This window comes from Anas platyrhynchos, chromosome 1 (assembly GCF_047663525.1).
Source record: "Anas platyrhynchos isolate ZD024472 breed Pekin duck chromosome 1, IASCAAS_PekinDuck_T2T, whole genome shotgun sequence".
NCBI classification, from domain to species: domain Eukaryota; kingdom Metazoa; phylum Chordata; class Aves; order Anseriformes; family Anatidae; genus Anas; species Anas platyrhynchos.
Genome location: NC_092587.1, coordinates 166770874 through 166796844, shown reverse-complemented (window position 1 = coordinate 166796844; position 25971 = coordinate 166770874). Strand labels below are relative to the sequence as shown.

Below are 25971 nucleotides of genomic sequence, written 5' to 3'. Positions count from 1 at the left end.
TTTCTCCCTTCAGGCAGCTAAACACTGCACAGCCATTTGATCACTCCCTACCTGCCAGCCACCCCCCCACCTCCCGCCCCAAGTGAGATGGGGGAGAGAACTGGAAGGGAAAATAATAATAACTATATACATATAAACATAAAAAGAAGTGATGAACAATGAAATCACTCACTATCTACCAACCGATGCCCAGCCAGTCCCAGAGCAGTGGTCCCACCCTCTCCCAGTTTTATTGCCTCACATGACACCATGAGGTATGGAATACCCCTTTGGCCAGTTTGGGTCAGCTGTCCTGGCTCTGCCCCCTCCCAGCTCCTTGTGCATCCCCAGCCTCCTCACTGGACAGTGTAAGAAACTGAAAAGTCTTTGGAAGAGTGTAAGCATTACTCTGCGACAACTAAAATATCAGTGTACTATCAGTGTGTTATTCTCCTAAATCAAAAACATAGCACATACCAGCCACTCTGAAGAAAATTAACTCTATTCCAGCTGAAACCAGAACAATCACCCTTGAAATTTTCAAGATCCCATTGAGGTAAGCAACCTGGCCTAGACTCATAGCTGACTCTAAGCAGGAGTTTGGACTAGAGAACTCCTGAAGCCTATTCCTGCCTGAACAGTTCTGGGATTTGATGCCAGTGTGGTAAACTTCAGCTCTTATACAGATTTTGTGTCATACCTGCCAGGCCCATGCAGATGTCTCAGCTTCCCTAAGGTACCAGAAGTGGATCAGACTCTCATTGGCATCTAGGCAACTGAGTATTACCTTTAGATGCTGATCCCTATATGCTGTTGACTATACAACATCATATATTAGAACAGGTTTTAATTGCGTATGGCAACACACCTGTACAGTCTGGAAGATCTCTAGATCTTATACGATATCTGTCTTGGAGACACAGTTGCTTCTGGAGATGCAGGAGATGGCAATGATGCTGAAGAATTTAGTCCTCAGTGTCTACAAAAAAACATCACCCTTGCAGACACATACATACAAACATACACAAACTGCAACTAGATAAAGGCAGCTAGATTCATTTTAAGGACCGTCAACTAACTGTCAACTGAACTCCAACTGCTGATGAATGTGTGAGTGTCCTTCATCAATCTCTCAGTCTTTTTCAGATAGCATGTTCTGTGACATCCAAAACATTACTAGTTGGTACCTGTAAATAGCACACTGTTGCATCTGATTTTAGGTATCAGTCATGAACTGAATTTACTGAGTTCCAAACAAAGGTATTACATCCTTCAGTATCTCAGCTGGTGCTCCAGAACTCTTATTTTACATGGCTGATGACCTAACAGACAGTAGACCTGGTTACTAAAATACAGAAATAAGAAGAGTAATCTAGCCTAGTATTTTGTCTCCAACTGCAGCCATAAGCCAGTGAGAAAGCCATAAGACTAGTTTCATATACAGAGTAATTCTCCTTAATATTCCCCCAGTATCCAACTTTCAGAACAAGGACCTTCTGAGATGAATGTATTTTCTACGCATTTTATAATTCTCTAGGACCTTATCTTCCATAAATCAGTATAATCCTTCTTTGAACTCATGTAAATTTCTTGCATCAACAATGTATTGACAACAAATTCATCCTGTGTCTTGATGAATATGAAGGTTTACCTCCCTTTGCTTGCTTTGAACCTGACTCCTTTGGCTTCATTTTCATTCAATATGTTTAGTTCATTTCTGTCATTCAAAGCTCCATTCATAGCCCCCTAATTCTTCTAACGGATGAGCAAATGCATAATTGAGCCCTACCATACTCTCTAAGTCAGAGTCACAAAGCGGTTGAAGTTGGAAGGGACCTCTGGAGATCATCTAGTCTAACCTCCCTGCTCGAGCAGGTTCACCTAAAACACATTGCACAGGATTGTGTCCAGGTAAGTTTTGAGTAACTCCCGAGAAGGAGACTTGACAGCCTCTCTTGGCAACCTGTTGCAGCACTCTGTCAACCTCACAGTAGAAACGTTTTTCCTGATATTCAGCTGGAACTTCCCGTGATTCAGTTTGTGTGTATTGCCTCTTAGCCTTTCACTAGCCACCACTGAAAAGAGTCTGGCTCCTTCTTCACACCATCCCTTAAGATATTTGTATATGTTGAATAGATCCTCTCAGTCTTCTCTTCTCCATGCTAAACAGGTACAGTTCTCTCAGTCTTTCATCATAAGAGAAATGTTCCAGCCCTCTGATCATCCTAAGAGAAGACAGGTAAGACAAAGGGACTGAAAATGCTGAAAATGTATCTATTAATATATATTTGGGGATGTCAAGTATCTTTAATGATCTCTGAATAAATTTCTGCCAGTGTTCCAAATCTGGCTTCACGTAACAGAAAATGAAAGGATGAGGCCTTTAATTTCACCTCCCAAGGAATAATAAAGGGCTTATATGCTTTCTCTCAGTTTGGCAGATTTTTTATTTTTATGTTTTAAATTGTCATATCAACCTTCTTTGTCTGGTGGAACAAACACTTTTCTCATCTTAAATAGAGAATGAGGCATAGAAGACATACATTTACTTTTATATAAATATATAAATTGTATTTGCTAGCATTTGCAAATAAAACAACAGTATCTATCATATTCATTTTTATAAATGTGTATGATTCTTGTATTGAGAAAATACTAAAACAATACTAAAACATCTTTGAAGCAGAAGCAGTAGAACTGTAAACAACCAACTGTAAAAAAAAAATAAAAATTGGCTAATATGAATACTGTCTTAAAGAAATGTTACTGTATAGATTTGAAATTAAACCTCCTTTAAATTTGTCATAAGCTCCCATTCTGGTATCTCCCTAAAATATACATATCTTTCAAACCAATTAGTTTCTACTGATCTATGTACTCCAAGACCATATTCGTATGACCACAGAAATTCAGTATGTGGCAGCCAATATCACATACAGAAGTTATCAAGTCATACATTTTGAAGGTTTACTCCTCAGAACCACTTATCTGTGTCTAGATTTCAGATAACTAACAAGAAAAAGCATCTTTTTTTTTTTTTTTTTTTTGGGGGGGGGGAATCAGTTCACTAAATAAGACACTAATACTACAGTCAGCTTAAAACAACGTATACTTACATCTATAATACAAGTGGCTAGAGGTGCTCGGTTGTCAAGTTTCTTATTAAAATAATATGAAACTCAGGCAGAAGAGAAATAGATACATGCAAAAAAACAGCAGACTATTGTGTTCCTTGATGGTAGTATTTTTAAAAGGTGTAACTGTACATGGCTGAGGTTAAGAGCTTGATATAAATGTTTGCAAATATTTGCAAATGTTTGCAAATTTGTTTGCACATGAAACAAATTACACTTGAAAACATTCTTAAACTTTATTATCTTTAATGAATGGCCAACTCCTAAAGTCTGCTATTTTCAGTCAAAATGGCTTCCTTTAAATTTTTTTCACAAAGTGCATTTAAATGGATATATTTCTGATATATTTCTGATATATTTCTATATGTCCGATATATTTCTTAAACATATAGTCCAATATATACTACCTTCACACCTAACCTCACGAATTTAAATATCAACATTTTATTCTCTTCCCTCAGAGTTGGTATTTTCATATTGACAGTAATAGAACTACATAAAATACTGTTTTGCTATATGTTTTTACATTTGATATTTTTGAGCTACAGTCAGTACCAGAATAGTACCAGAATATATAATATAATAATTATATGTAATATATGTAATATATATGTAATATATATATACTTCTATTATTTTAATTTTCTTCATAATAGCTAGTATGGTGCTGTATTTTGGATTTAGGATGAAAATAATGTTGATAACACATCAATGTTTTAGTTGTTGCATACACTAAATCAAGGTGAGAAATCAAATGCAGTTCACATTACTAAGAATATTAAAGTGTGCTAATAAACACTGGTAGCTGTATTTCATAACATTAATTTACATTTCATAATATTAAGATTCTTGATATATCATTTTTTGTGATTCTTTCACCTTTGAAGTCCTCAGCACACTACTCAGTAGACGAAAAATCAAAGATCTGAAGACAAATAATGTTCAGAGTTTTGAACAGGATGAAGCTTTCTCTTGCAAAATGCTTTATCATTTAGGGCTACTGAACCAAACAGTGTACTCTGTCAACAATTAATTTATCATCATACAGGCACAACAAAGGTGAGAAATCAAATTATCAGTTTCCTCTGCATAAATTTGAGATAATGTATAGTAGCCTATACTTTCTAATGCTTAATGGAACTAATGCAATTGACAAGTTTTTTTATGACAAGCTTATTTTATTAGCAAGGATGAAAGTCTAACAATCATTTGATGACTTCCTGTCACACAGCTGTTTCTATATGCTGGTGTTAAAATCTGTGCTTAGAATCTTAAAACAAGTATTTATAAGATCTTGCAAATGAATTGCCATATTTAAAATACAGGAGTGATAATCAATGAACTGTCCTGTCCCAAAATTTGGAGATTTCATGCACCAGCAACAAATAAAGACTGAATCTCTTTCTTTGTGATTAGAAATACATCTTGGAAAGGAGAAACCATTTCTATTGAAAACATCAAAAAGCAGACAGAAACCTGCATTTTTTCCCTCATAAATAAATAAATAATTTTTTATTCAATGGCCAAACCATAAAAATATTTTTTGTTCATAAGAAATAAATAATAAAGATCTCCTTGTTATGTTATGATGGGGTAAAACGTGTTATCTCATGCACTTGTCCCAACAGTGCAGGTATGAGAAAAATAATTTTGTGAAAAATATTAATTCCTCCCCTCCTGTGTACTTATTCTATCATATTGGCTAATTTGTGATAAACACTGGATTTCTGAGTAATCTAAGGGCTAAACTCTGTGAGTTTACACACACACACACACAAAAAAGTTGAAATTACAGCTAGTGTTTAGAAAAAACAAATGGAACATAAACCCAACTCTTTTATCTTGTCTGTTTCAATATTCTGTTTAAATATTTTTCTAGTCCATAGTTATCTTTCCTTATTGCATCAAAATATTCAATACATTTAATACATTTAATCAGGATACATGTGACCAGGAAATTCAATTAAAAAGGATGTTTCCCTGGAAACCCAATTATGTTCAGCTTACTATTTCATAGCTATGACATTCTTAATTAAAAGAGAATTGCATCTAACATCAGATGAAGATTTCTGGATTTAGTAACACAGAATTTCACAGAGCAGTTGCTGAACCATGTTGGTGCTACTTCAGCAGAGTTAAACTACTATACTGGTTTTGGAGCTGCTTGAATTTCTCGGACTACCAATATTCTGAGAATTTTTAGTAACTTTGTGTCACTGTGTTTCTCATTTTTACCATTTTAAAAAACACAGATAAAAAAAAAATAAATCCTTTCTCAGTTGTACTTGTAAATTACCTTCAACACAATGCTGCAGAGAGTTGGCATGCTTCATCTCAGGGAAGCAAATTCAATTTGAGATCTGGAGTGAAAAGTAGTCAAGTACTGCCGAAAGGAAAGTCAAATCTAACAAGCACAGAAGCAGGAGGTTGGTACTGGTACAGTGACTGATAGTGGGACTGACAGCAGGCACACTGTGGGACTGCACCCTTACTACTGAGGTATTCACCTTTCACAACTTGGGAGCAGCTTTACTTTTGCAGTACCCTGAGAGAACTCCCCTAGCATTGGGTTTACATGGCAACATTTTGGTAGTGGGAGATGCAGGGGCTGTGAGAAGAGTACAGAAACTGCCCCATGTTAGATAAGGGTCAATTTCAGCTGGCTCCAAAGGGACCTGCCGCAGCCCAGAGCTGAGCCAATAAATGACGTTGTTTGTGCCTCTGAGAGCAGATTTAAGAAAGGGGGAAAAAATGCTGGACAACAGCAGCTGAAATACTGAGAATGAGAACCAGCCCTGCAGACACCAAGGTCAGTGCAGAAGGAGGGCAGGAGGTGCTCCAGGCCCACAGAAGCAGTTTCCCTGCGGCCTGTGGAGAGGCCCCTGGTGAAGCAGGCTGTCCCCCTGCAGCCCATGGGTCCCACCTGGAGCAGATCTCCATGCTGCAGCCTGCAGAGGAGCCCCTGGTGGAGCAGGTGGATGTGGCCTGGAGGAGGCTGCAGCCGATGGAGAGCCCCCGCAGGTGCACTCTATTCCTGACAGATGGACCCTATGGTACAGACCCATATTGGAGCAGTTCTTGAAGTGCCTGTGGGCAGCCCCTGCAGGATCAGTTCAGGAAGGATGGCATCCCATGGCCATGAAGGAGCAGCAGAGACAAAGCGTTAGGAACTGACCGCAGTCCCCATTCCCCTGCACCACTTGGGGGGAGTATTTAGAAGAGGGCAGACTGGGGGAAGGTGTTTTTAATTTCCCTTTAGTTTCTCACTTCTCTCACTTGTTATTAATAGGTAATAAATTTTATTCATCTCCCTGCAGTGAATCTGTTTTGCTCATGATGATAATTGTTGAGTGATTTAATTGACCTTATCTCAACCCCTGAGCCTTTTCCATTGTATTTTCTCCCCCTTTTCCTTTGGGGTGGGGGAGTTAGAGAGTGGTTGTGGTGGAGCTCAACTGCCCAGCTGAGTAAAAAGTATGATCCACTTGAGAGTATTACTGATTTGATTTCTTCCTTTGAATTTTATGTATATTACTGTAAATTTTGATATTATAAAACTAAACTTTAGAGGAACCCATATTTATGTAAATGGTAATGACAGAAGCTTTTTATTAAGAGATGCAAACACAGAACTATGAAGTAACCACAGTGCTGTAAAAACAATTGTTTTTGGCTTTCCAAAGAATTATTCTGGACTAGATTTCTAAGGATTTTGTTCCTCAATGAAAAGGAGATTTCTGTAGGAAACTGGAAGCCACAAAGAATCAGGACTGACACAAAGAAAGTTTTTCAACTTACTTCTTAAAAATTGAGATGGAGCCCGGGTAGCACCAATCATTAGAAGATAATCTTAAAATAAAGACAACACCGTTCAACCATTCTTATGTGAGATGACTTAACAGGCCATTGACTAATTATGGGGATAATACTTGGATCTTCATTAAATTTTCTTGTTTTTAAATTCTTTTCTTCAGGTAATGAGTATGAACAATATAAAAGTATCTGAATATTACACTATCCATTGTCCATTAGTTCCAGTAGGTCTGAATGGATCATTTTGCTTTGATAACTTATTTCAAAATCTGGCCAAAGCAAAGTACTTATCTCCATTTGGAGTTTCCTTCTCTCTGTCTCACTCGCTCAAATCAGATTGTATCCTAACAAACTCTTTTACCACTTGAAAAGATTTTGTCTTCTAATTTCAAGTAATAGTTGCTGTCAAAAGGGAACAGAATTATTCAAAATGTTTTATGTTTTCTTTGCATATTTATTCTGATTTAGTGCCTTGAATAGTCCTTAATGACATATCATACTATGCCCTGAACAGAATTAAATTCAATACCCAAATTTTACAGTAGGTAGAAAGCAATTTCCTATTCTTTAAAAATTCTCCCAGCATCTAAATTCATTTTCCCTGTAAAACACATAGAGTCCTGTGCCCTCAGAAATCTATAAGCCAATGTCATGCAGAACACAGGATTTGCCTTATCCTAATAGTATTAATAATCATAATAGAAGAACAAAAAGCTTAAAATCCTTTAAATGAACCGTGAGTAAATGAAATGCAGATTTTTGTTTAACAAAGCCCCTGAGTCTTTTTCTTGATCCAAAATGTATCTGAAGTCACTTGACAACCTTGAATCAGAGAAACACATTACCATATGAAACAAAAATCTGAAGCAAGAATGACACAGAGTGTGCATATTGAATGGTCTTCTAGAGAGGGATTTGATTAGCCACCATCATCCTTTTATGTGTTTTCTTCCATGTACAGATTTGTTATAGCCGGTTATTGCAGTAATCATCGTAATGCAGATACCAGGAAAGAACAGGCTGCTGAAGGGTAAGGTCACTATTTTTCTTTGTACAGATTAAGAACAAACAAATGGTTTGTATCAATTCCTGGACAATATAAACAAATATTTTAAAACTTTCCTTAAAAAACCTGTTAGTCCATCTTCAAAATCTTACCACATATATCCTGCTCTAGCTGATAGGAAACATGCATCTTTGGACAATACCCCTAATAGAAACTTTTTTATCTGTCTAAACCTGGTAGAAAAAAAAGTCATTATTCTTATGTCACTGTACTAGTATATGGATGGAATTAGTTTAGTTCCCTAATGTGGTGAAAGGAATAAACTGTTTTATGCTGTATTTTTTCGGCAACTGATAGAAATGCCTGCAAATTCCATCGTAACTGTGGATTTCAACTTAATAAAAATTAATTAAATTTAAAATCATCATAATTAAAATCCTGATTAAAAATGTATATAACTATTTTAAGAAATATTACTTAGACTATTCATGCTACACTGAAAACATGAAAAAAAAGCAACAACTCCCACATAAAGTGTTACTATCTTTTTTACAAAATGAAACATCTCTTAGCTGCCTCTGTTGGATACAAAACCCCTTGTTATAAAGACTAATTGTTTAATAATTTTTAAGCTCCTTATTCTTCTTTAGAAACTTCTGAACCTATTAGGTAAACAAAGCAGTGAATTAATTACTTTCATTTGTTAGTTTCATCTTAAAGAGTTTGATGAAATGCTCCATTTCCCTAAAATTTATGCACACTTCCTTGACTGATTTGAACACTAGTTCTGCAACTGGCAACTGATCAGCAGTTTTTATTTACATTTTTGATTTTGGAGATAACATGTTTTTCAGGACAAATCTGCAATGATTGTAGTTTTGCTTTCTTTTTCCAAGAACAGCCTGATGTCAAATGTAATTATTTGCAGCTAAATTTGAGCTTATAGATAGAAACAAAATTATACTGAATGAATAATAACAGCATACTGAATGGATCTATCTCTCTGTGAATGCATTTGGTCATGCTTCAATTAATTCAGGATTCTACCTTAATGGATACATCTATGTCTTCCTTGGGATTAAAGTGATGGATGATATGAACAAGATCTTTGGTTTAGTCTACAGTTATTGAATAGCCATTAGCCATTGTTAAAAACTTAAATAAAATTGATGGTAGATAATTTAAATGTTAATCTAAGTAAGAAGGTTCAAATCAGTAAAAATAGTCAAGGTTTCAGATAATGTGTGACTTTTTATTATTACAAACCATATACATGTAGACTCATTTTCTGCTTTAGAAGAGACAGAAGCTTGATTTTATTTTTTAGTAAAAAGTCCACTAAGGTTGGGAGATGAAACAGCTTAACGAAAGATTTTGCTTTTTTCTTTCTTGTATTATTCAAATTAAGTTGTTTTTCTGGTGCAAAAACATTTAATTTAGATTAACACATTCCAGATGTTTTCCAAATCTCATTATATTGTTTTATCCTAAATCACTTTAGCTATTTACTGTCATAAAGTATAGTAGGAAAATCGTACTGAAAATTCCAAAAATTAATATATGAACAGAGAAAAAACTCAACACTAGCACTAGGCATTAGTGCTTAGGCATTATAATGAAATTAAATTTAATTATTTAACATTTACCCAAAAACAAAAGTGTAAATTCAAACACCCTTTTTGGCGCTCAAAAAGATACGAGTGACAGATTTCAGTGACAGATTTTTTAAATTTGTTTTTTTACCATCACTTTCACAGGTCACACAACCATGAAAATACTGCTTATAACCCTATATGTTACAAAAAAAATAATAATAAAAATGTTACTTATCCAAGACTGAAAGAAAATCCATGAAAAAAAAAACAACTTTCAAAATAATTTGGCTTTCACATTGAAATCATCAGAATTAAAGAATCTCTAAGTGTGTTTTTTGTTTGTTTTTCCTTTGTCTTTTGTTTATGTTGACTTGGTTTTGTCTGTTTTCCTACAGAAAATATAGCCTAGTTTTCTTACTTCTTCTAATTCAATTGAAAATCTACATTTTCTGATCATCTCTGCTGATCCTAAATGTCCTTACTGTGTAGCTTTTTGTTTGCTTGTTTGTTTGCTTTTTTATGATAGTGCTTATATGCTTAAGAAAAAAATAAAAGAATGCATCTCAGAACCAAGAATTCTCCATTACTATGGGGTAGTTTGAAAAAAATTTTTCTTCCTTTGTCCAAGGTAAAAATGAAACAGAATCATTAAATGAATAGCATAAGGATACTGTGGAATTAAGTATCCTTAATAGATCCATTAGAATGGAATTAAAATACAGCTTGTCTCTCAATTTCACTTTAATTTTTGCTCTTATAACAGTAACTGAATTTCCTGTTTGACACCTATAGAAAAGAACAGTTTTCAGCAAGAGAGAATAAGTAACATTTTTTTGGAAAAATACACAATTTTTATCTTTATAGACACTACATTAATTACATAATTAATCCCTCAGATTTCTGTGTTTTCAAAGAAGGGAAATTTTCCTCCTCAGTGGTGTCACAGACTTGAGGATCTTTAAGAAAGTCTAGACCAACTCACTCTTGAAACTAACCATTCTATAACTAACCATATAGAATGAGACTAACCATTCTATAACTAGATGATCTTTAATGTCCCTTGCAACCCAAGCTGTTCTATGATTCTATGATTCTATGATTAAGATTTATCACTTAGACACAACACACTTTCACTAGTTTGTCTGTAAGTCTGTGATCTAACTAAGCTATGATAATACATTGTAAAGAGATTAGTCACATAACAATAATAATGAATGGTCTTGGACTGGAATTCTGGAGGGAAATCTCTGTTTTATGTCTAACAACTGAACTCTGACATCTACTAAACTGGTATATTTGGTGACCAACTCACTGTAAATGTGTTCAGTGTTTAATTCACTTATGGTTTCAACCTCTTACCCACACATTAAAAAATAAAATAAATCATCTTATTCAGAAGAAATCTTCTGGGACGTTCTACCCTTTAATTGTAATCCTGCATCCCTCTCCCCTACCCTCATCAGGGTACAACACCCAAGAAGAATAACTGAAGTTTGTTTTCCTTAAACTATCATTAGGTTACAAAAATGAATATATTAGATAAACAAACAATCACACACACATTCTCTGAGGCTTTGCATATGATATAAAAGTGAAGAAACTGATTATTTTCTCCCACTCTCTTGAATGAACTGAATGAGTAATGGGATTGGAATATTCATTGGTAGCATCTGTGATAAGTAATTAAAATGTGGTGTTGAAACTATTTTCACAGCACTAACACTTCCCCAAAGCTTATGATTTAATGAGCCCATTTATTGAAATCTTCACATAATTTGTATAAGTGGTCCCTTGTTATCTTTTACCACACTGTTCAAACCTTACTTTTAACTTAATTCCTAAATATGCCTACACTTTTTGGCACATATGCTGACTTGTGTCAGACTAAATAGCGCAACTAGGTGAAACTGGCACCAATTTGAACAATTTATTTATCACACTGATGTGCTGGTGAATCAAATGCTATTCATTTTAGGAAAACTGTAACACTATCTATCTATCTATCTATCTATCTATCTATCTATCTATCTATCTATTTATTCATTTACTATAAATGATTATATTTCTGTCTCTGATAATGTCTTTTGACCATTAAAATATGGAGCACAAAATCTAAGATGAAAGATTTATCTATACTTAATTATATAGATGGCAGAATCGACATTTGATTTCATCATGCTAGGCTTTCTCCATAATACATGGAAAGAAGAAAAAATGTTTATCTCAAGATAAATCTATTCTTAAACTAACTAAATAAAGTAAATAAAATCTCATTTGTAAGATATTTAATTTCCAGATGCCTACAGTTAGGGAAAATGAATCTGTCCTAGAGTATGTTATGTTTTTTCCTCTCTAATCTTTGAGGAAAAAAATAAAAATGTACTATCATAATTTTGGTATTCCTGCATATTTTGTAATTCTGTTGAAGTGCTCCATAACAAATAAGAAAAGTTATAGAGGGCACACTGTGTTCCTAAGGAAAGCAAACAACCAAACAAATCACATAAAAAAGAGGAAAAACATAAGGAAACTAGCTGCAGCAAAAAGGTTGGACTGTGGTAAATTATTCTTATTCTATGTCTCCTTTAGTTCACAAGTAGTTATTTTCAGTTCAAGCTCTTCTGAATCAAAATATTTTTTTCTTTTCTCGAAGCGATAAATGAAGTAAAAGATTTGATAAAAGCATGACAGATACCAAGAAGTAGAATGCAAATGTTATTTGGTCAGTAACAGCTAATAGCCTACATTTGCAAAATACTTGTTTGTTTGTTTTTAATTGTAGTTACATATTTACTAAAGTTAACTGTAGTACACCAAAATTGGTGTCATTTTGATATATCTCCTAGAAAAGAGTAAAGTACAAAGAAATGGCATACAAAAGAATCACTTTTTCCCTAAATAATCTTTTTCTGTTTCAAATATGATTTGTAGGCCTTAAAAATAGGAAAAAAAAAAAAAAAAAAAAAAAAAAAGACAAGAAAACTTCATAAAAATGGCACTGTCTATAACTTAAATACCTTTTCCATATAGTATATTTCAAGGATAAACGTCACAAATGCCCCAAATGAATAATTCAATTAGTACCTTGTATTGGGTAATGCTTATGTGGTAAAGCTTAGGTAGCAGGGGTCTGCAGGGATGGCTTCTGTGAGAAGAATCCAGAAGCTGCTGCATGTCAGATAAGGGCCAGCTGAAGCTGGCTCCAAAGGGACCCGCCGCTGGACAGAGCCAAGCCAAAGTGATGTTGTTACCTTTGTGAGAGCAGATTTAAGAAAGGGGGAAAACCTGCAGCACAACAGAAGCTGGGAGATACAAGTGACAACCAGCCCTGCAAACCCCAAGGTCAGTGCAGAAAGAAGGCAGGAGGTGCTCCAGGTGCCAGATAAGAAGTTCCCGTGTGGCCTGTGGAGAGGCCCCTGATGGAGCAAGCTGTCCCCCTGCAAAGGCTTCAGGAATTTCTTCATTTAGCCCCAAAGGGCTGAAAACTTTAGAACCAGATGAATCTCAACATACTGATGACTGTCTGGTTAACTGTTTTTTAGTTGGAGACAAAAATACCTCTTTGACAAATTCCTTCCTGTGCAAGGAACTTGCAAGTTTGTCTCACAACGTCAATTAGCCAACCTAGGATTTACTGGAGTGTAATATGGAAATTAGCACACACTTTTAAAATCATACGATTGGTTGTAATGTGTGTATTCTGAGAGGATTTAGTGGTGCAGCATTTTCTACAGGTTTATCTACAGCATCTCTGTAGAAATAAGGACAGAACCACAGATCCACAGAAGTTCACTTTCTCCATAGTGATTTAATAGGATGTTTAAATATTTCACCTTAAGACAGGATTGTTTCTGTCCCTGGGCAAGAAATCTAATTTAGATGCCTGTATTAGTTTCACTGGATCTGAGCCACAGTGTATTTAATACTCAAAGATTATACATTATCCTACTGATGTGACTAGCAAGCCTGTAAAAGGGGTATTATTAGCAGTGTTGCAGGCATAAAGGCAATAATATTTATGTTTTATCCTATGCTGCTTTTTAGCATTTATTGTTAATTGATGATCTACTATTACAAGCCATTGCAAAAACATCCATTATAAACACAATATGCTGGTGGAGTACAAGTTATCTTTAACTTAGCCATTTCTGCAAGTAAATATTTGTACCCTTTATCATGCATGCCTCTGCTGAGATCCATTAAAACATATGCTTAACGTCCTCATTCTTACTAGTCATGCTATTCTAGGCACCTACTATCATGTGTTAACTCTGAACTCTTGCTTGTAAATTTCTTCAGCAATCCATCAATCATCAGCAATTCCTCATGCTCTTAAGAAATGTAGTAAAAAGAATGTTTTACCCAAAAGAAGCTGCACACACTCTTGGCTCATGCTGTACTCTTGACACTAACAGCTATATTACACTGTATTCAGACATTCAGCAAAAACAATTTATATTTTTTACCTCAGTAAATGGGGTTACACTAGCACTAGTGGAACATACAGGGCTAGGCAGAGGCTCAAACATGCTGCTGAATTGCTAGAGGATACTTCCAGATGCAGATTCAGTCATGGAACGGAAGACACAAGCACAGAAGAAACTATTCTATTTTGGGAAAAGGTCAGAAAAAGACGAGGTGAGCTGTCTGAATTCTGAATTATATATTTTGATATCCTATTGCTCAAGTCTGACCACATTGCCGGTGTAATTAAAGAACCTTGAGAGTGAAAGGAGGCATCATAAAACACAGGCTATAAATTTAATCCTTCATTTTCAGTCAATCTTTCCAATCTGTTAATAATCTTTTCATTCTATGACTTCATCTTTTTTAGTGCATTTAAAAGTAAGGAACCCAAATCTGTTTCCTCAAGGTCTAGTGATTAGATTTTAATTTTGACCCTGCTTCTCTCAGAGAGCTTTTTAGTTAATTTTCAGTGGAATCAAAATGACAGAATGTTTTATTGGATTTTTACTTAAGTATAAACCGTAATAGGGAAAATTTCACCTCTTGGTAATAAAAAATAAATTTTCACCTCCAGTTCTCAATAACTTTCTGTTAAAACTTTGTTATATCTTAACTTTAATCTGGAAATAATTACTAACACTTTTTCAGCATTACTGCAAATATTTATACAATAGTCATGCATAAAAGTTAATTTTTAGATTAAACAGAAAAACAAAGAAACCAACCTACACCAACCTAAAATTATTTTTGAAATTTGAAATTCCTTAAACAGCTTTGAAACTGTTATTTTTTTGCATATATCCCGTTGACTGGTCACCTGCTTCCTGACTGTTCAAAAAGGAACACTATCTCAAAAAATTGGAATTGAATCTGAATAAAAAAGTTTTATCGGATTTTTTTTTTCCTGAAAAATCCAGAATGTAATTCAGTTTGAGGTTAACACAACGGTATTAGAAGTTTATAGTTGTGTATCAGTGATGTATGATACTACTACATGTTTTTATTTGTGATGCATATCTATGACAGGCAGTGGAAGTACCTGGTGTACTGTGTTTAGCTCTGGGGACCCCAGCACAAAAAGGACATGGAAGTATTAGAACAAGTCCAGAGTAGGGCCACGAGGATGACCAACTAAGGCTGTGGGAGTTGGGGTTGTTCAGCCTGGAGAGGAGAAAGCTCTGGGAAGATCTTATAGCACCCTTCCAATACCTAAAGGGGGCCTAGAGGTGGGGAGGGACTCTTTGTCAGGGAGTATAGTCATAGACAAGGGGTAATGGCTTTGAACTAAAAGAGGGTAGAGTTAGATTAGATATAAGGAGGAAATTCTTTGCTCAGAAGATGGTGAGGCAATGGAACAGGTTGCCCAGAGATGCTGTGGACGCCCCATCCCTGGAAGTGTTCAAGGCCAAGTTGGATGGGGCTTTGAGAGGTTAGTATTCAGAATAGCAACAAAGATTCACAACCAAAAAATGTTTGCCTCATATTCTTTTTGTCATTTTTATTGCATGGTCTGAAGGAAATACATTTTGCAGACTCATAGACAAGGATGAAAAAGCTCAACAATATTTTTTGTTGTATCAGTGAATTCTTTATTCATTCATCACACCCTCAGCTCAGGATTTGATCTCCAAGGAACAGTAACTATGCCCAAATGAACCTGAAGAGATTTAGCCAAGTAAGAACATTGTCTCTTGCTTCCTATGCAGTAGTAACTTCTGTAGACATTGATATGATCTGCTATTATTGCTAGTACAATTATGGAACAATCTAAATGTCACCTTTAACAAATAAGACTGAACTGGCAGCTGTTTCTAACTTTACTCATGGCTGGCTAATTATCTGTTTTGTGACATTTCTCAGAAACACTTACGAGCAGTCATTTAACCTCATTTAATCCTATCTAGCTGTATTGGGTGTGTGCGGTGAGGTTTTTGCAGCGGGCAGGCTTGTACAACGACACTGTGAGGAGGAGCCAGGGCCTTCCCCATGTCAGACACAGCCAGTTCCAGATGGCTGCAAAGGCCCCACCAGCAGGGCATGGCTGAGCCTAGCAGTGAAAATAGCGGCACCTCTGAGAAAAAGTATTTAAGAATCATAAAATCAATTAGGTTAGAAAAGTCCTCTAAGATCATCAAGTCCAACCCCTAACCTAGCACTCCCAAATCCACCATTAAACCATACCCCTAAGCACTACATCTGCACTTGTTTTGTATACCTCCAGGGACTCAACTGCTTCCCTAGGCAGCTGGTTCCAGTTCTTCACAACCCTTTCAGAGAAGATTTTTTTTTTTTCTAATATCCAACCTAAACCTCCCCTGGAACAATTTGAGGACATTTCTTCTTGTCCTGTCATTGTTGCCTCAGAGAAGAGACTGAACCCCACCCTGCTACAACACCTCCTTTGAGGTATTTGTAGAGAGCAATAAGGTCTCCTGAGCCTTTTTATCGCAAGTCTAAACAACCCCAGCTCCCACAGAAGCTCCTCTACAGATTTGTTCTCTAGACCCTTCAGTAGCTTCATTGCTCTTCTTTCGACACACTCCACGGATCTCAATGTCCTTGTAGTGAGGGGAACAAGAATGAATGCAATATTTGAGGTGTGGCCTAACTAGAGACAAATACAGATGGACAATCACTTCCCTGGTCCCACTGGCGATACTGTTTCAGATACAAGCCAGGATGCTGTTGGCCTCCATGGCCACCTGAGCACACTGCCGTCTCATTTTCAGCCAGCTATCGACCAATATGTCCAGCTCTGTTTCACCAGCCAGCTTTCCAACCAGTCAGCTTTCCAGCCATCCTGTAGCATTGCATGGGGTTGTAGTGCCTCAAGGGCAGGACCTGGCACTTAGCCTCATTGAACCTCCTACAGCTGACCTCGGCACATCGGTTCAGCCTATCCAGATCCCTCTGCAGAGCCTTCCCACCCTAAAGCACTGGTGTCCAAATCTGCAAAATTACTGAGGGTGCACCTGATCCCCTCATCCAGATCATTAATAAAGATATTGAAGAGAACTGTCCCAATACTGAGCCCTGGGAGACACCACTAGTGACCAGTTGTCCAAACTGAAGTTGTTCAAAACTTTCAAGTTGTCCAAACTGACCGACTTACTGCATACTACAACTTGCAGGCCTTTATCTCTTCTTAAATTCTGCGGTGTCCCCAAGAAGAATTTGGTTCCATCAGCATCTGAACTACCTTTAAAGAAGTTTTAAGTTGCTACTAGGGCATCACTTAGGCTCCTCTTCACCAAACAGAAGAAGTTTGTTCCCTCAGGCTCGTAGCTCATATACCATCTTGGTAGCCCATCACTGGACCTTCTCCAGCTTCTGTCTATACCTCTTGAACTGTGGAGTTCACAACTGGAAATGGTATTCCAGGTGCAGCCTTGCCAACACCAGGTACTATCGCAATAATAACTTCACGCAACTTGCTGAAAAAGTTTTTCCTGATGTAGCCCAATATGAAGTTTTCATCATTTGCACAGTGAGTTCATATTCAAGCTGGAATCTGTCATAAACCCAAGTTGTTGTTTGTTGTTATTGTTTTTGTAGTTGTTTCATTTTGTTGCTGCTGTTGTAATTATTTTAGTCTTTTTGTTTGTTTTGCTTTTGTTTTGTTTTTGAAAAATTACCATTCTACGTATCTTTTTGGCACGTTATAATGCAAGTGGTTACTCCTCTCCAAGTTCACAACTCTGCATATATTCAGTGTTTGTTTGCCTAACCTTCAGATTTATTGAAGCTACTCTGAATGAAGGGCTGCCATTCTTTTTGTCTAATTCTGAAAAGTACTGCTCTTAAACATCCAGAGTGTTCAGCATTTTCAGATTATAAACTGGTGAGAGTTTTCACAACTGTGATTATAGTATAAATAAAACAAAATAAAACAAAATTACCTGAGGTGGAAGCAGTGGTAATCTTACATAAGCAAGCAGCATACTTAGGTCACTGCATCGCCTCTGCATATCATACTTCACCCACATCATTAAGGCATGGAAAATGGTCTCTTCATCAGGAACATTCACATCATCGCTAGCAAGAAGTTTATGAAGTTCTTCAGCTGGTAGAAGTAAAAATTCTTGATTTCTTATAACTTCCATTATATTCTCCTGAGAAGAGGAAAGTATTTCAGATTCAGTAATACTGGAAAAATGTAAAAGCAGTTGTTAAAGCTAATAAATCCATCGGATTAGTCAGTATCTGTCATACCCAGCTTTCTTATAGCTTATAAGAAAAAAAACAAAGATGATTGTAGTTAAACAGCTATATTTGTAACTCATATATCAATGTATTCCAAAAGCAAAAGGAAGGCAATATGGTAATATTGTAATTAAAAAATGTCAGCATTTGGTTAGCCAGAACAGCTAGTGCGGAGCTGCATGCTGTTTAAAATTTTTATAAATTTAGTTGTAATTGAGCACAGTCAATGTATTTTAAATCCTTACATGCATATGCATGCATTTCCCCATATTTTTCACTACCTGATACATTTCTCAAATAACCTGTCAGTCAGATACAGCTGTATTATCAATAGCCAGATAATGGTTGTCTAGAAATATAAGGCTACAAGAAAGATCAAGATCATGAATTTAGCATTACTTCATGAATTTGCTTAAATAGATTTTTACTGTTCAGCTAACAAACAAAATGTATACAACATTTAAAATCTCACAGTACTGAAATTTATTACACATATAGGAATAACAAAAATATTAAACTAAACAAAAGTACTTAATTTAGGTGACTGCATCCTAGGTGAAGTGCTGTCTGAACTACCTACCCTACAATAACAGGACACAACAGAAACGTAGTTCTGGGGGGTATCTTACTCTGACCCTAGTAAATCACATTTTGTCCTTTTATTCCCATTTAATACAGGTAAATCATGATTTTAATTCGCCAGCATCATACATTTTGAAAGTCACTGTTTAAAAGAATCACTGTTTAAAAGAATCTATTTAACTCTATCTGTGTATTATTATTTTTTTGTATAAGCTAGCAGATAGATGAATAGATGATACAGATGAATAGGTAGATAAATAATAAAGACATATTTATAACAAAATCATGACAGACTGAAATTCATTTAATTGTGTGAGGCAGTTACATGCAAACTTATACACGCAAATAAAATAAATCAAGTAAAGCTGAAAGTGATGCTTATTATTATGAATGTGAACACTTCCATGTAAAACTTTTAATAATGTACAGCTTTTTTTTATATACACAAACAAAAAGGGATGCCAACACAGGAGGTAATCAAATGTATATATATACATATAAATATACATATATATATGTTCATAATCTTTCTTAACTGTGCTGTTATTTTCATATAACTGATAATTACATACTACAAGATCATAGAATCACAGAATCATAATTTAGGTTGGAAAAGACCTCTAAGATCATCAAGTCAAACCTTTAACCTAGCACTGCCAAAACAACCATTAAACTATGTCACTAAGCTGTACATGTATACATTTTTAAAAGACTTTCAGGGATGGTGACTCAACCATTTCCCTGGGCAGCCTATTCCATTGCTATGCAACCCTTCAAATTGAGAAAATTTCCTAAAATACAATCTAAACCTCCCGTGGTGCAGCTTAAGGCCTGCCTTATTGATTGGTGCTTAGGAGAAGTGAATGACCCCCATCCCAATATAGCCTCCTTTAAAGTATTTCTGGAGATCAATAAGGCCTCCTGAGCCTTCCTTTTGCCAGTATAAACAACCTCAGTTCCCTCAGAAGCTCCTCTACAGATTTGTTCTCTAGACCCTTCAGTAGCTTCATTGCCCTTCTTTCAACACACTCCACCAAACTCAATGTCCTTCTTGTAGTGAGGGGCCGAAGACTGAACGCAGTATTTGAGGTGTGGCCACACCAGAGACAAATTTAGGAGTTTTAGGAGTTTTAGGTTGGATGTTAGGAAGAACTTCTTTACCAAAAGGGTTGTTAGACATTGGAACAGGCTACCCAGGGAAGTGGTGGAGTCACCATCCCTGGAGATCTTTAAAAGACGTTTAGATGTTGAACTTAGTGATATGGTTTAGTGGAGGACTTGTTAGTGTTAGATCAGAGGTTGGACTTGATGATCTTGACATCTCTTCCAACCTAGAAATTCTGTGAAATTCTGTGATTCTGTGAAATACAGATGGACATTTGTACTGGGTCTGGCTGGAATGTTAACTTTCCCGACAGCAGCCCATACAGTGCCGTACTCTGTACTTATAGCTGGAACAGCAGTGTTATCACACCAGTGTTGTGTCTACTGCTGAGCAGCAGTGGCACAGTATTAGGCCTTTCTCTAACCCTCCTAGGGGGTGGGCAAAAGGTGAGGAGAGAAACATCACTAGGGCAGCTGGCCTAAACCAACCAAAGGGATATTCCATACCATGTGACGTCACACTCAGCAATAAAAGGTGGAAACAGGAAGAAGAGGGGAGGGGTGGGCTCTCGTTGAGAAGACGTTGGTCTTCCTCTTGAACACCGGCTGCATGCGTTGAGGCCTTGCTTCAAGGACATGGTCAATCATCGCTCATTTGTGGGAAGTAGAGAGTAATTTCTTTCCTCTGCACTTCCATATAGCCTTCATTTATTTTGTTTGTTTGTTTTCCTCCCTTCTTTCTATTTTCCCTTTTTTCCCCTCCCTTTCCCTTTTCCCTTTTTATTTCCCCTTAGTTAAATTGTTTAGTTCATGGTAGTCTTTATTTAATTATTATTTCCCTTTAATTAAATTATCCTTATCTCAACCCGTGAGTTGTTCTTTGCTTTACTTCTTCCCCTCCTCATCTAAAGGAGGGGGAGTGAGAGAGCGGTTGTGGGGTTTAGCTGCCCAGCACGGTAAAACCACCACAACATTCACTTCCCTAGTCCCACTGGCGATGCTATTTCAGATATGAGCCAGGATGCTGTTGGCCTGCTTGACCACCTCAGCACACTGCCAGCTTATATTCAGCTGACTAATGACCGTTAACCCCAGGTCCCTTTCTGCCAGGCAACTTTCCAGCCATCCTGTAGCCTTGCATGGGGTTGTTGTGCCCCAAATGCAGGACTCAGTTATTTTTAAATTGCTTGAGTAAATATTAAGAGGTAGCTAAAAATATATTGTTATGGACTGAGGTTTTAATCCATTGACTTCTAATAAAGCATGTTTAAATTGTGTGTCTAGAATGCTGTAAAACAGCTTAGAAATGTAAAGGAAATAGTTTGCAGGCAGTTTAACTAAAAGTTGGCTTAATTCATTTTAATTAAAAAGTCATAAAACTTAGAAAATTTCATTGCACTTTTCAATAAAATGATTTATAAGCCAAATTTTAATTAAGGTTGGTTAAACAGACATTAAATCCCATTATGAAGAATATATAACTTGACTTGTTAATAGGAACCAGTATCAAACTTTGCAATAGCATATTAATTCAAAGACCTAACATTATTGAGAAGCATTATGATGGTAGAATACATTTTATGAACTTAATTTTGAAGAACACTCAAAGCAGTGGCTCTGAATTAATAATAATAATTTTAATATTATTATGACTGATTTTTTTATCATTTTAAATTGTGTTTTCAGTCAGATATATACTTAAGGATAGCTTATTCTAGCCTCTGTACAGACCTACCATTAACTGAAAGGAATATCCAGCAGTTTCCAGACAAAACATATGAGTTAGTAAGCCCAAATCTTCTGAACATTTGAACTTACAGTAGTTTCCTGTGAGTCAGATCTGAGTATTGTAGAAATAGATATTTTTTAAATCTTTACAGAACTGTAACTACTTTGTATATGTATACATACACACACATTTATATGTTATATTCATATATGTTTTACATATATAAAACAACACTAAAATCCAGTTTCTTGATCTTCAGAGATCTCTCCTTCATGTATTTAGTATTTCCTAAATTGACAATTGAATTTATAACACCGATAGACCACATTTTAATTTCCTGAGATTCATTTGGAGCAGCAAAGTGTATTTCAATGGGCTGCTGTTTTATCACAACAGAAATAGTTTATTATAAGTTTTCATTACAGAAAAAAAATATCTGCTTCTCTTTTAAAATAAAATTTGCCTTCATTTTTTGCACTTCAGGGAGCAGGATAAAACAGATGTCTGCAATCTACTGGTTAAGATTTTCAGAATAGATGGAATAGCTTTTTTAATACTCCAGGTCCAAGATAGTCATTGACCTACTCAGTCCTCATGTAGTGAAGTGCTTTTAGGAATGCTTAGGTCCATGGAAGATCAGAAACGTTAACTCAAGAAAAGGTACTCAACATTTAAACATGTTCAGGGTTATGTGACAGAGGTTTATGACTTTTCAGGTGTATGATTTACAGTTTTTAACCTGTAATTTTTGACTCTGGAACTTAAGGGACTTTGTAGATCTGGTCTTCATGTCTTTTCTCATGTGTCTACTGCCTCTCCTGCATGGGTCATTCACTTAGCCTTTCCCTTAAGCAAGAATTATAATGTTTTAATTAAGTATTGTATTTTTGCTTTTAAATTAGAAAAGCAGTAGAAAGTATGAGAATTTCTGAAGTCACAGAGAAAGCTGTGTCTCATATGGTTGACCTTCCACTTTTTCAAAATGAGCATGAAATAACCATTACTGTGGGGCTATAGCATTTCCACAATAGAGCTGTTTCACTTTTAAACCTTTACAGCAGCACAGAGGATTAGAATTAAATGACCATAAAGTATTATATGAGTGAAATAACATAAACAAAATATATCTATATTTGAAGGTAGATAAATAAGCATGTGAGTATTTGAGTCTAACAGATTATGCATCATAGGAACACAAATGAACAAACGAAATTTAACTATTACCACACAGAATTTAATAAAAATAAATTCTATTACCTATATCCTTATAATAATGTTATCAACACAAATGAATTTGATTTTTTTTTTAATCAAGACTTGTAATGATCATTATTTCACATGGAATCAAATTATCTTGCAAAAGTAAGTTCTTATTGATGTTTATGTCATTGAATTCACTAATCAGCACGTATGCAGTTGTAAGAAAGAACCTGAAAATTATTTCTCCTACATATTAAAAAAAAATGAATTAATTTCACACCTTGACCATCAAAGTATGTCATGTTCAGAGAGAGCTAGTTAGAATCTGTTACAACATCAGAGCTGCTGTAGCAGTAAAATGCTTAGCAGTACTTTTGGGTTTGGATTAAGGGGTTTTATTTAAGAAGTTTTATGCTTGATTGCTTTTGATACAGTGACCTTTTCAATATGAAAATGAGAAATCCTTGAAATAATTCTGAAAATAGGCATCCATACACTATTTTTTTATTTAAGTAGTAAGTAGCTAGTGTCAATGAACGTTTTAAATCGTATTGCTTTTTGTTTTAAACGTAAGTCTTCATTAGAACATATGAAGTAAATGAATAAATAGTACATCTTATTTCCATATTAAATTATATATTATACTTGCTGAAGTGCTAAAAACCTGAAGGAAATTTTGATTTTGGTCAAGCCCCACACTATTTCAGGCTGGAATTACTGCTGCTGTGCATTGAATTCAGTCCAATTCCTCTGTATGCCCAATTTTCTGTACCAGCTGTATATCATATTAGACTATATTCCCTATTTTCAGCATTACCAAAACTACCAGCTTTTGTTAAGACTGTCCTATCATGTATCTTCTTTCCTAAAGTGAATGGACCTTTCAAGTTCCTGAACTCTGATTAGACAAAAGACTAGTACTTTTTAGTATGTTTACGGTCTGGTTTGCTAGCCAAATGATGTATCTCATCTAAGAGAGAGTTCCACCTGCCCTGTGTAATCATATTTCTTCTGGTACCAGATGCCAGGCAGATGTTGCTATTACTAAAGGGATATAAAGACTGGGGTGTTACAAGGATAGCAGCTAGTGGGAAGAGATTTTGTGGCTGTATGCTCCTCTGAACTGTGTCAGTGGGAACAGAGAGCAGCACTGCTGCTTTTTGGTGAGAACAGATAACAAGTGAGGATAGAAAAGATGGTGACTACTGTATTATCTCACTGAAATCTAAATAGAGACTTCTAGATGACAGAGTTAGACTACCACAATGTCAGTAGTTCCTTTCTTTACTTGCAACTTTCGAATTAAATATCTTTCCAAAGTTTTAAGTTTTTAGGATATGACTGCAGAATTAGCCAGATTATATAGTCTAATTCAGGTCAATATTATGTGGCATACTGGGATTTCACAGTTAAAATGTAGTTCACTATCTGTTTCTAATAAACATTTGCTGATATGCCAGTTCACCATAATAAACTGGCTAAAACTTTCAAGCTAAAGTGCCCTAATCTTGCATGCTTCCTTAATTTGGTCAGAATAGTTAGTTTGTTTCCTGCTTTGCTGAAGGATCTTGGCTCACACATGCCTCATGCATTCTTTTTCATATCTAAGAAAACCCAAAAAGACTAAGCCTGCACATGAAACAGATAGAGCTTGCTAAATGGACAAGGATAACTGCATATCTTGGTTCCATGGATAGTCTTCCAAAACTGTTCTGGAAGGTCTTGTATCCCATAAGCCCTGAATCTTCTGGGTACTCTCTTTATATGAAAGATGCTCAAGCAACCACTGGAACAATCACTGGAGAAATACCACTCGGTAACTGCTACCCCTGTTGGTGAAGGAACAAAACCATTTTGTAGAATAGGAGGACATGAGGACCATCATTTACAACTTCATGCAGTGCAGGATAATTAATAACTAGGTAAGATTATGAGTTTAGGAGAAGGGGCTGTCTTCCACTAAAAGCCCTGTCAACGCTCCCCACAGCCTCTGGGCATTGCTAGAATGCATGGACAGAATAAAACTCAGGATGGGAGTATACATACATACATACATACATATTCTGTCGGAGGTACACCACCTATTAGCCCATATTGATCAAACCAGCCCTTGTAACACACTCGTGACTGTGGCCAAGATTTGGAATTGCAGTTTATAGCATCTTAGGTAAGTGGAGTAAAGACAACATTAGGGTTAGAGAAGACAGAAGCCACAAAATCAGCCCTGTTGTGCTTTGGGTTGCTCAGCAAAGGTTACAAGTGTGTCTCAATGTTGAATATAACTTGCTGTGAATGAGTATGGTGCATGCTAGAGGTTAAAACCTGTGGATTAATAAAGCCTGCAGGTAATTCTTCACTACTGCACAACTAGGGAGAATGTTGATATTCAATTACAATGGTGAGGGTCCATCCGTGTAATCTGGCCTTTGAACCACATCACAGCCCAGGTTTGGATGCATAAAAGCATGAGTGCAAACTTTCAATATTTATGTGAAGCGCCCCTCTCCCACACCCCTGGCAGGGAACAGATCTATTATAGCCAGTATAATAGTTCAGTATGCAAAAGGGTTTCCAGAGAGTGCACAGAATAGTGTTAGTTTCCCTCTCAGTTTTATTTTAACCCAGTTACACACACTTCTGTTGAACCTAATAACATCTGATTCACTGAAGAGTGTTTCCTATAAAGACATAATCTCAAAGACATCTGGAGATGGATAATTTGCCACTTTTGCAGTAGCTTTCAGAAGTAAACATGCTCAGCATTAAAATGTGTGTCTAATTTTGCATTTGAACAGTCTTCCACTAATACATACCACTTCTTAGTATGAACTTCTGTGATTAATGTGCCCATTAGCATCAAAACTTAAAAACCAAATAAACAAACAAAAAAACACCTCTAAATAACCTCTTGAGTCTTTAATTACTCTCATTTCCACAGTGTAAAGATTTGCAACAACAGTGTTTTTCTCTGTCATTAGCTATCTCAAAGCATATGTGTTCTATATCAGATGTGATATATCCTATTGCTGGAGAATCCTTCATTTAAGTTTTGTTTGAGGAGTGAAGTGTTAAAAATTGTACTTTACAATATTTCAGATTCCATAGTAATTTTAGGTGAAAACTAATATTAAAAAAAAAAAAAAAAATCACAGCAGAGAT

At 35.9% G+C, this 25971-nt stretch overlaps 1 protein-coding gene across 1 annotated transcript in view; it reads right to left on the bottom strand.

Moving 5' to 3' along the window:
* Positions 1 to 25971, bottom strand: part of KLHL1 (kelch like family member 1) — a 245005-nt gene that overhangs the window by 81133 nt on the left and 137901 nt on the right. Inside the window, exon 5 of the mRNA XM_027472827.3 lies at positions 17894 to 18106. Within this exon, the coding sequence (XP_027328628.1) occupies positions 17894 to 18106 (213 nt within the window). The remainder of the gene's footprint in view (positions 1 to 17893; positions 18107 to 25971) is intronic.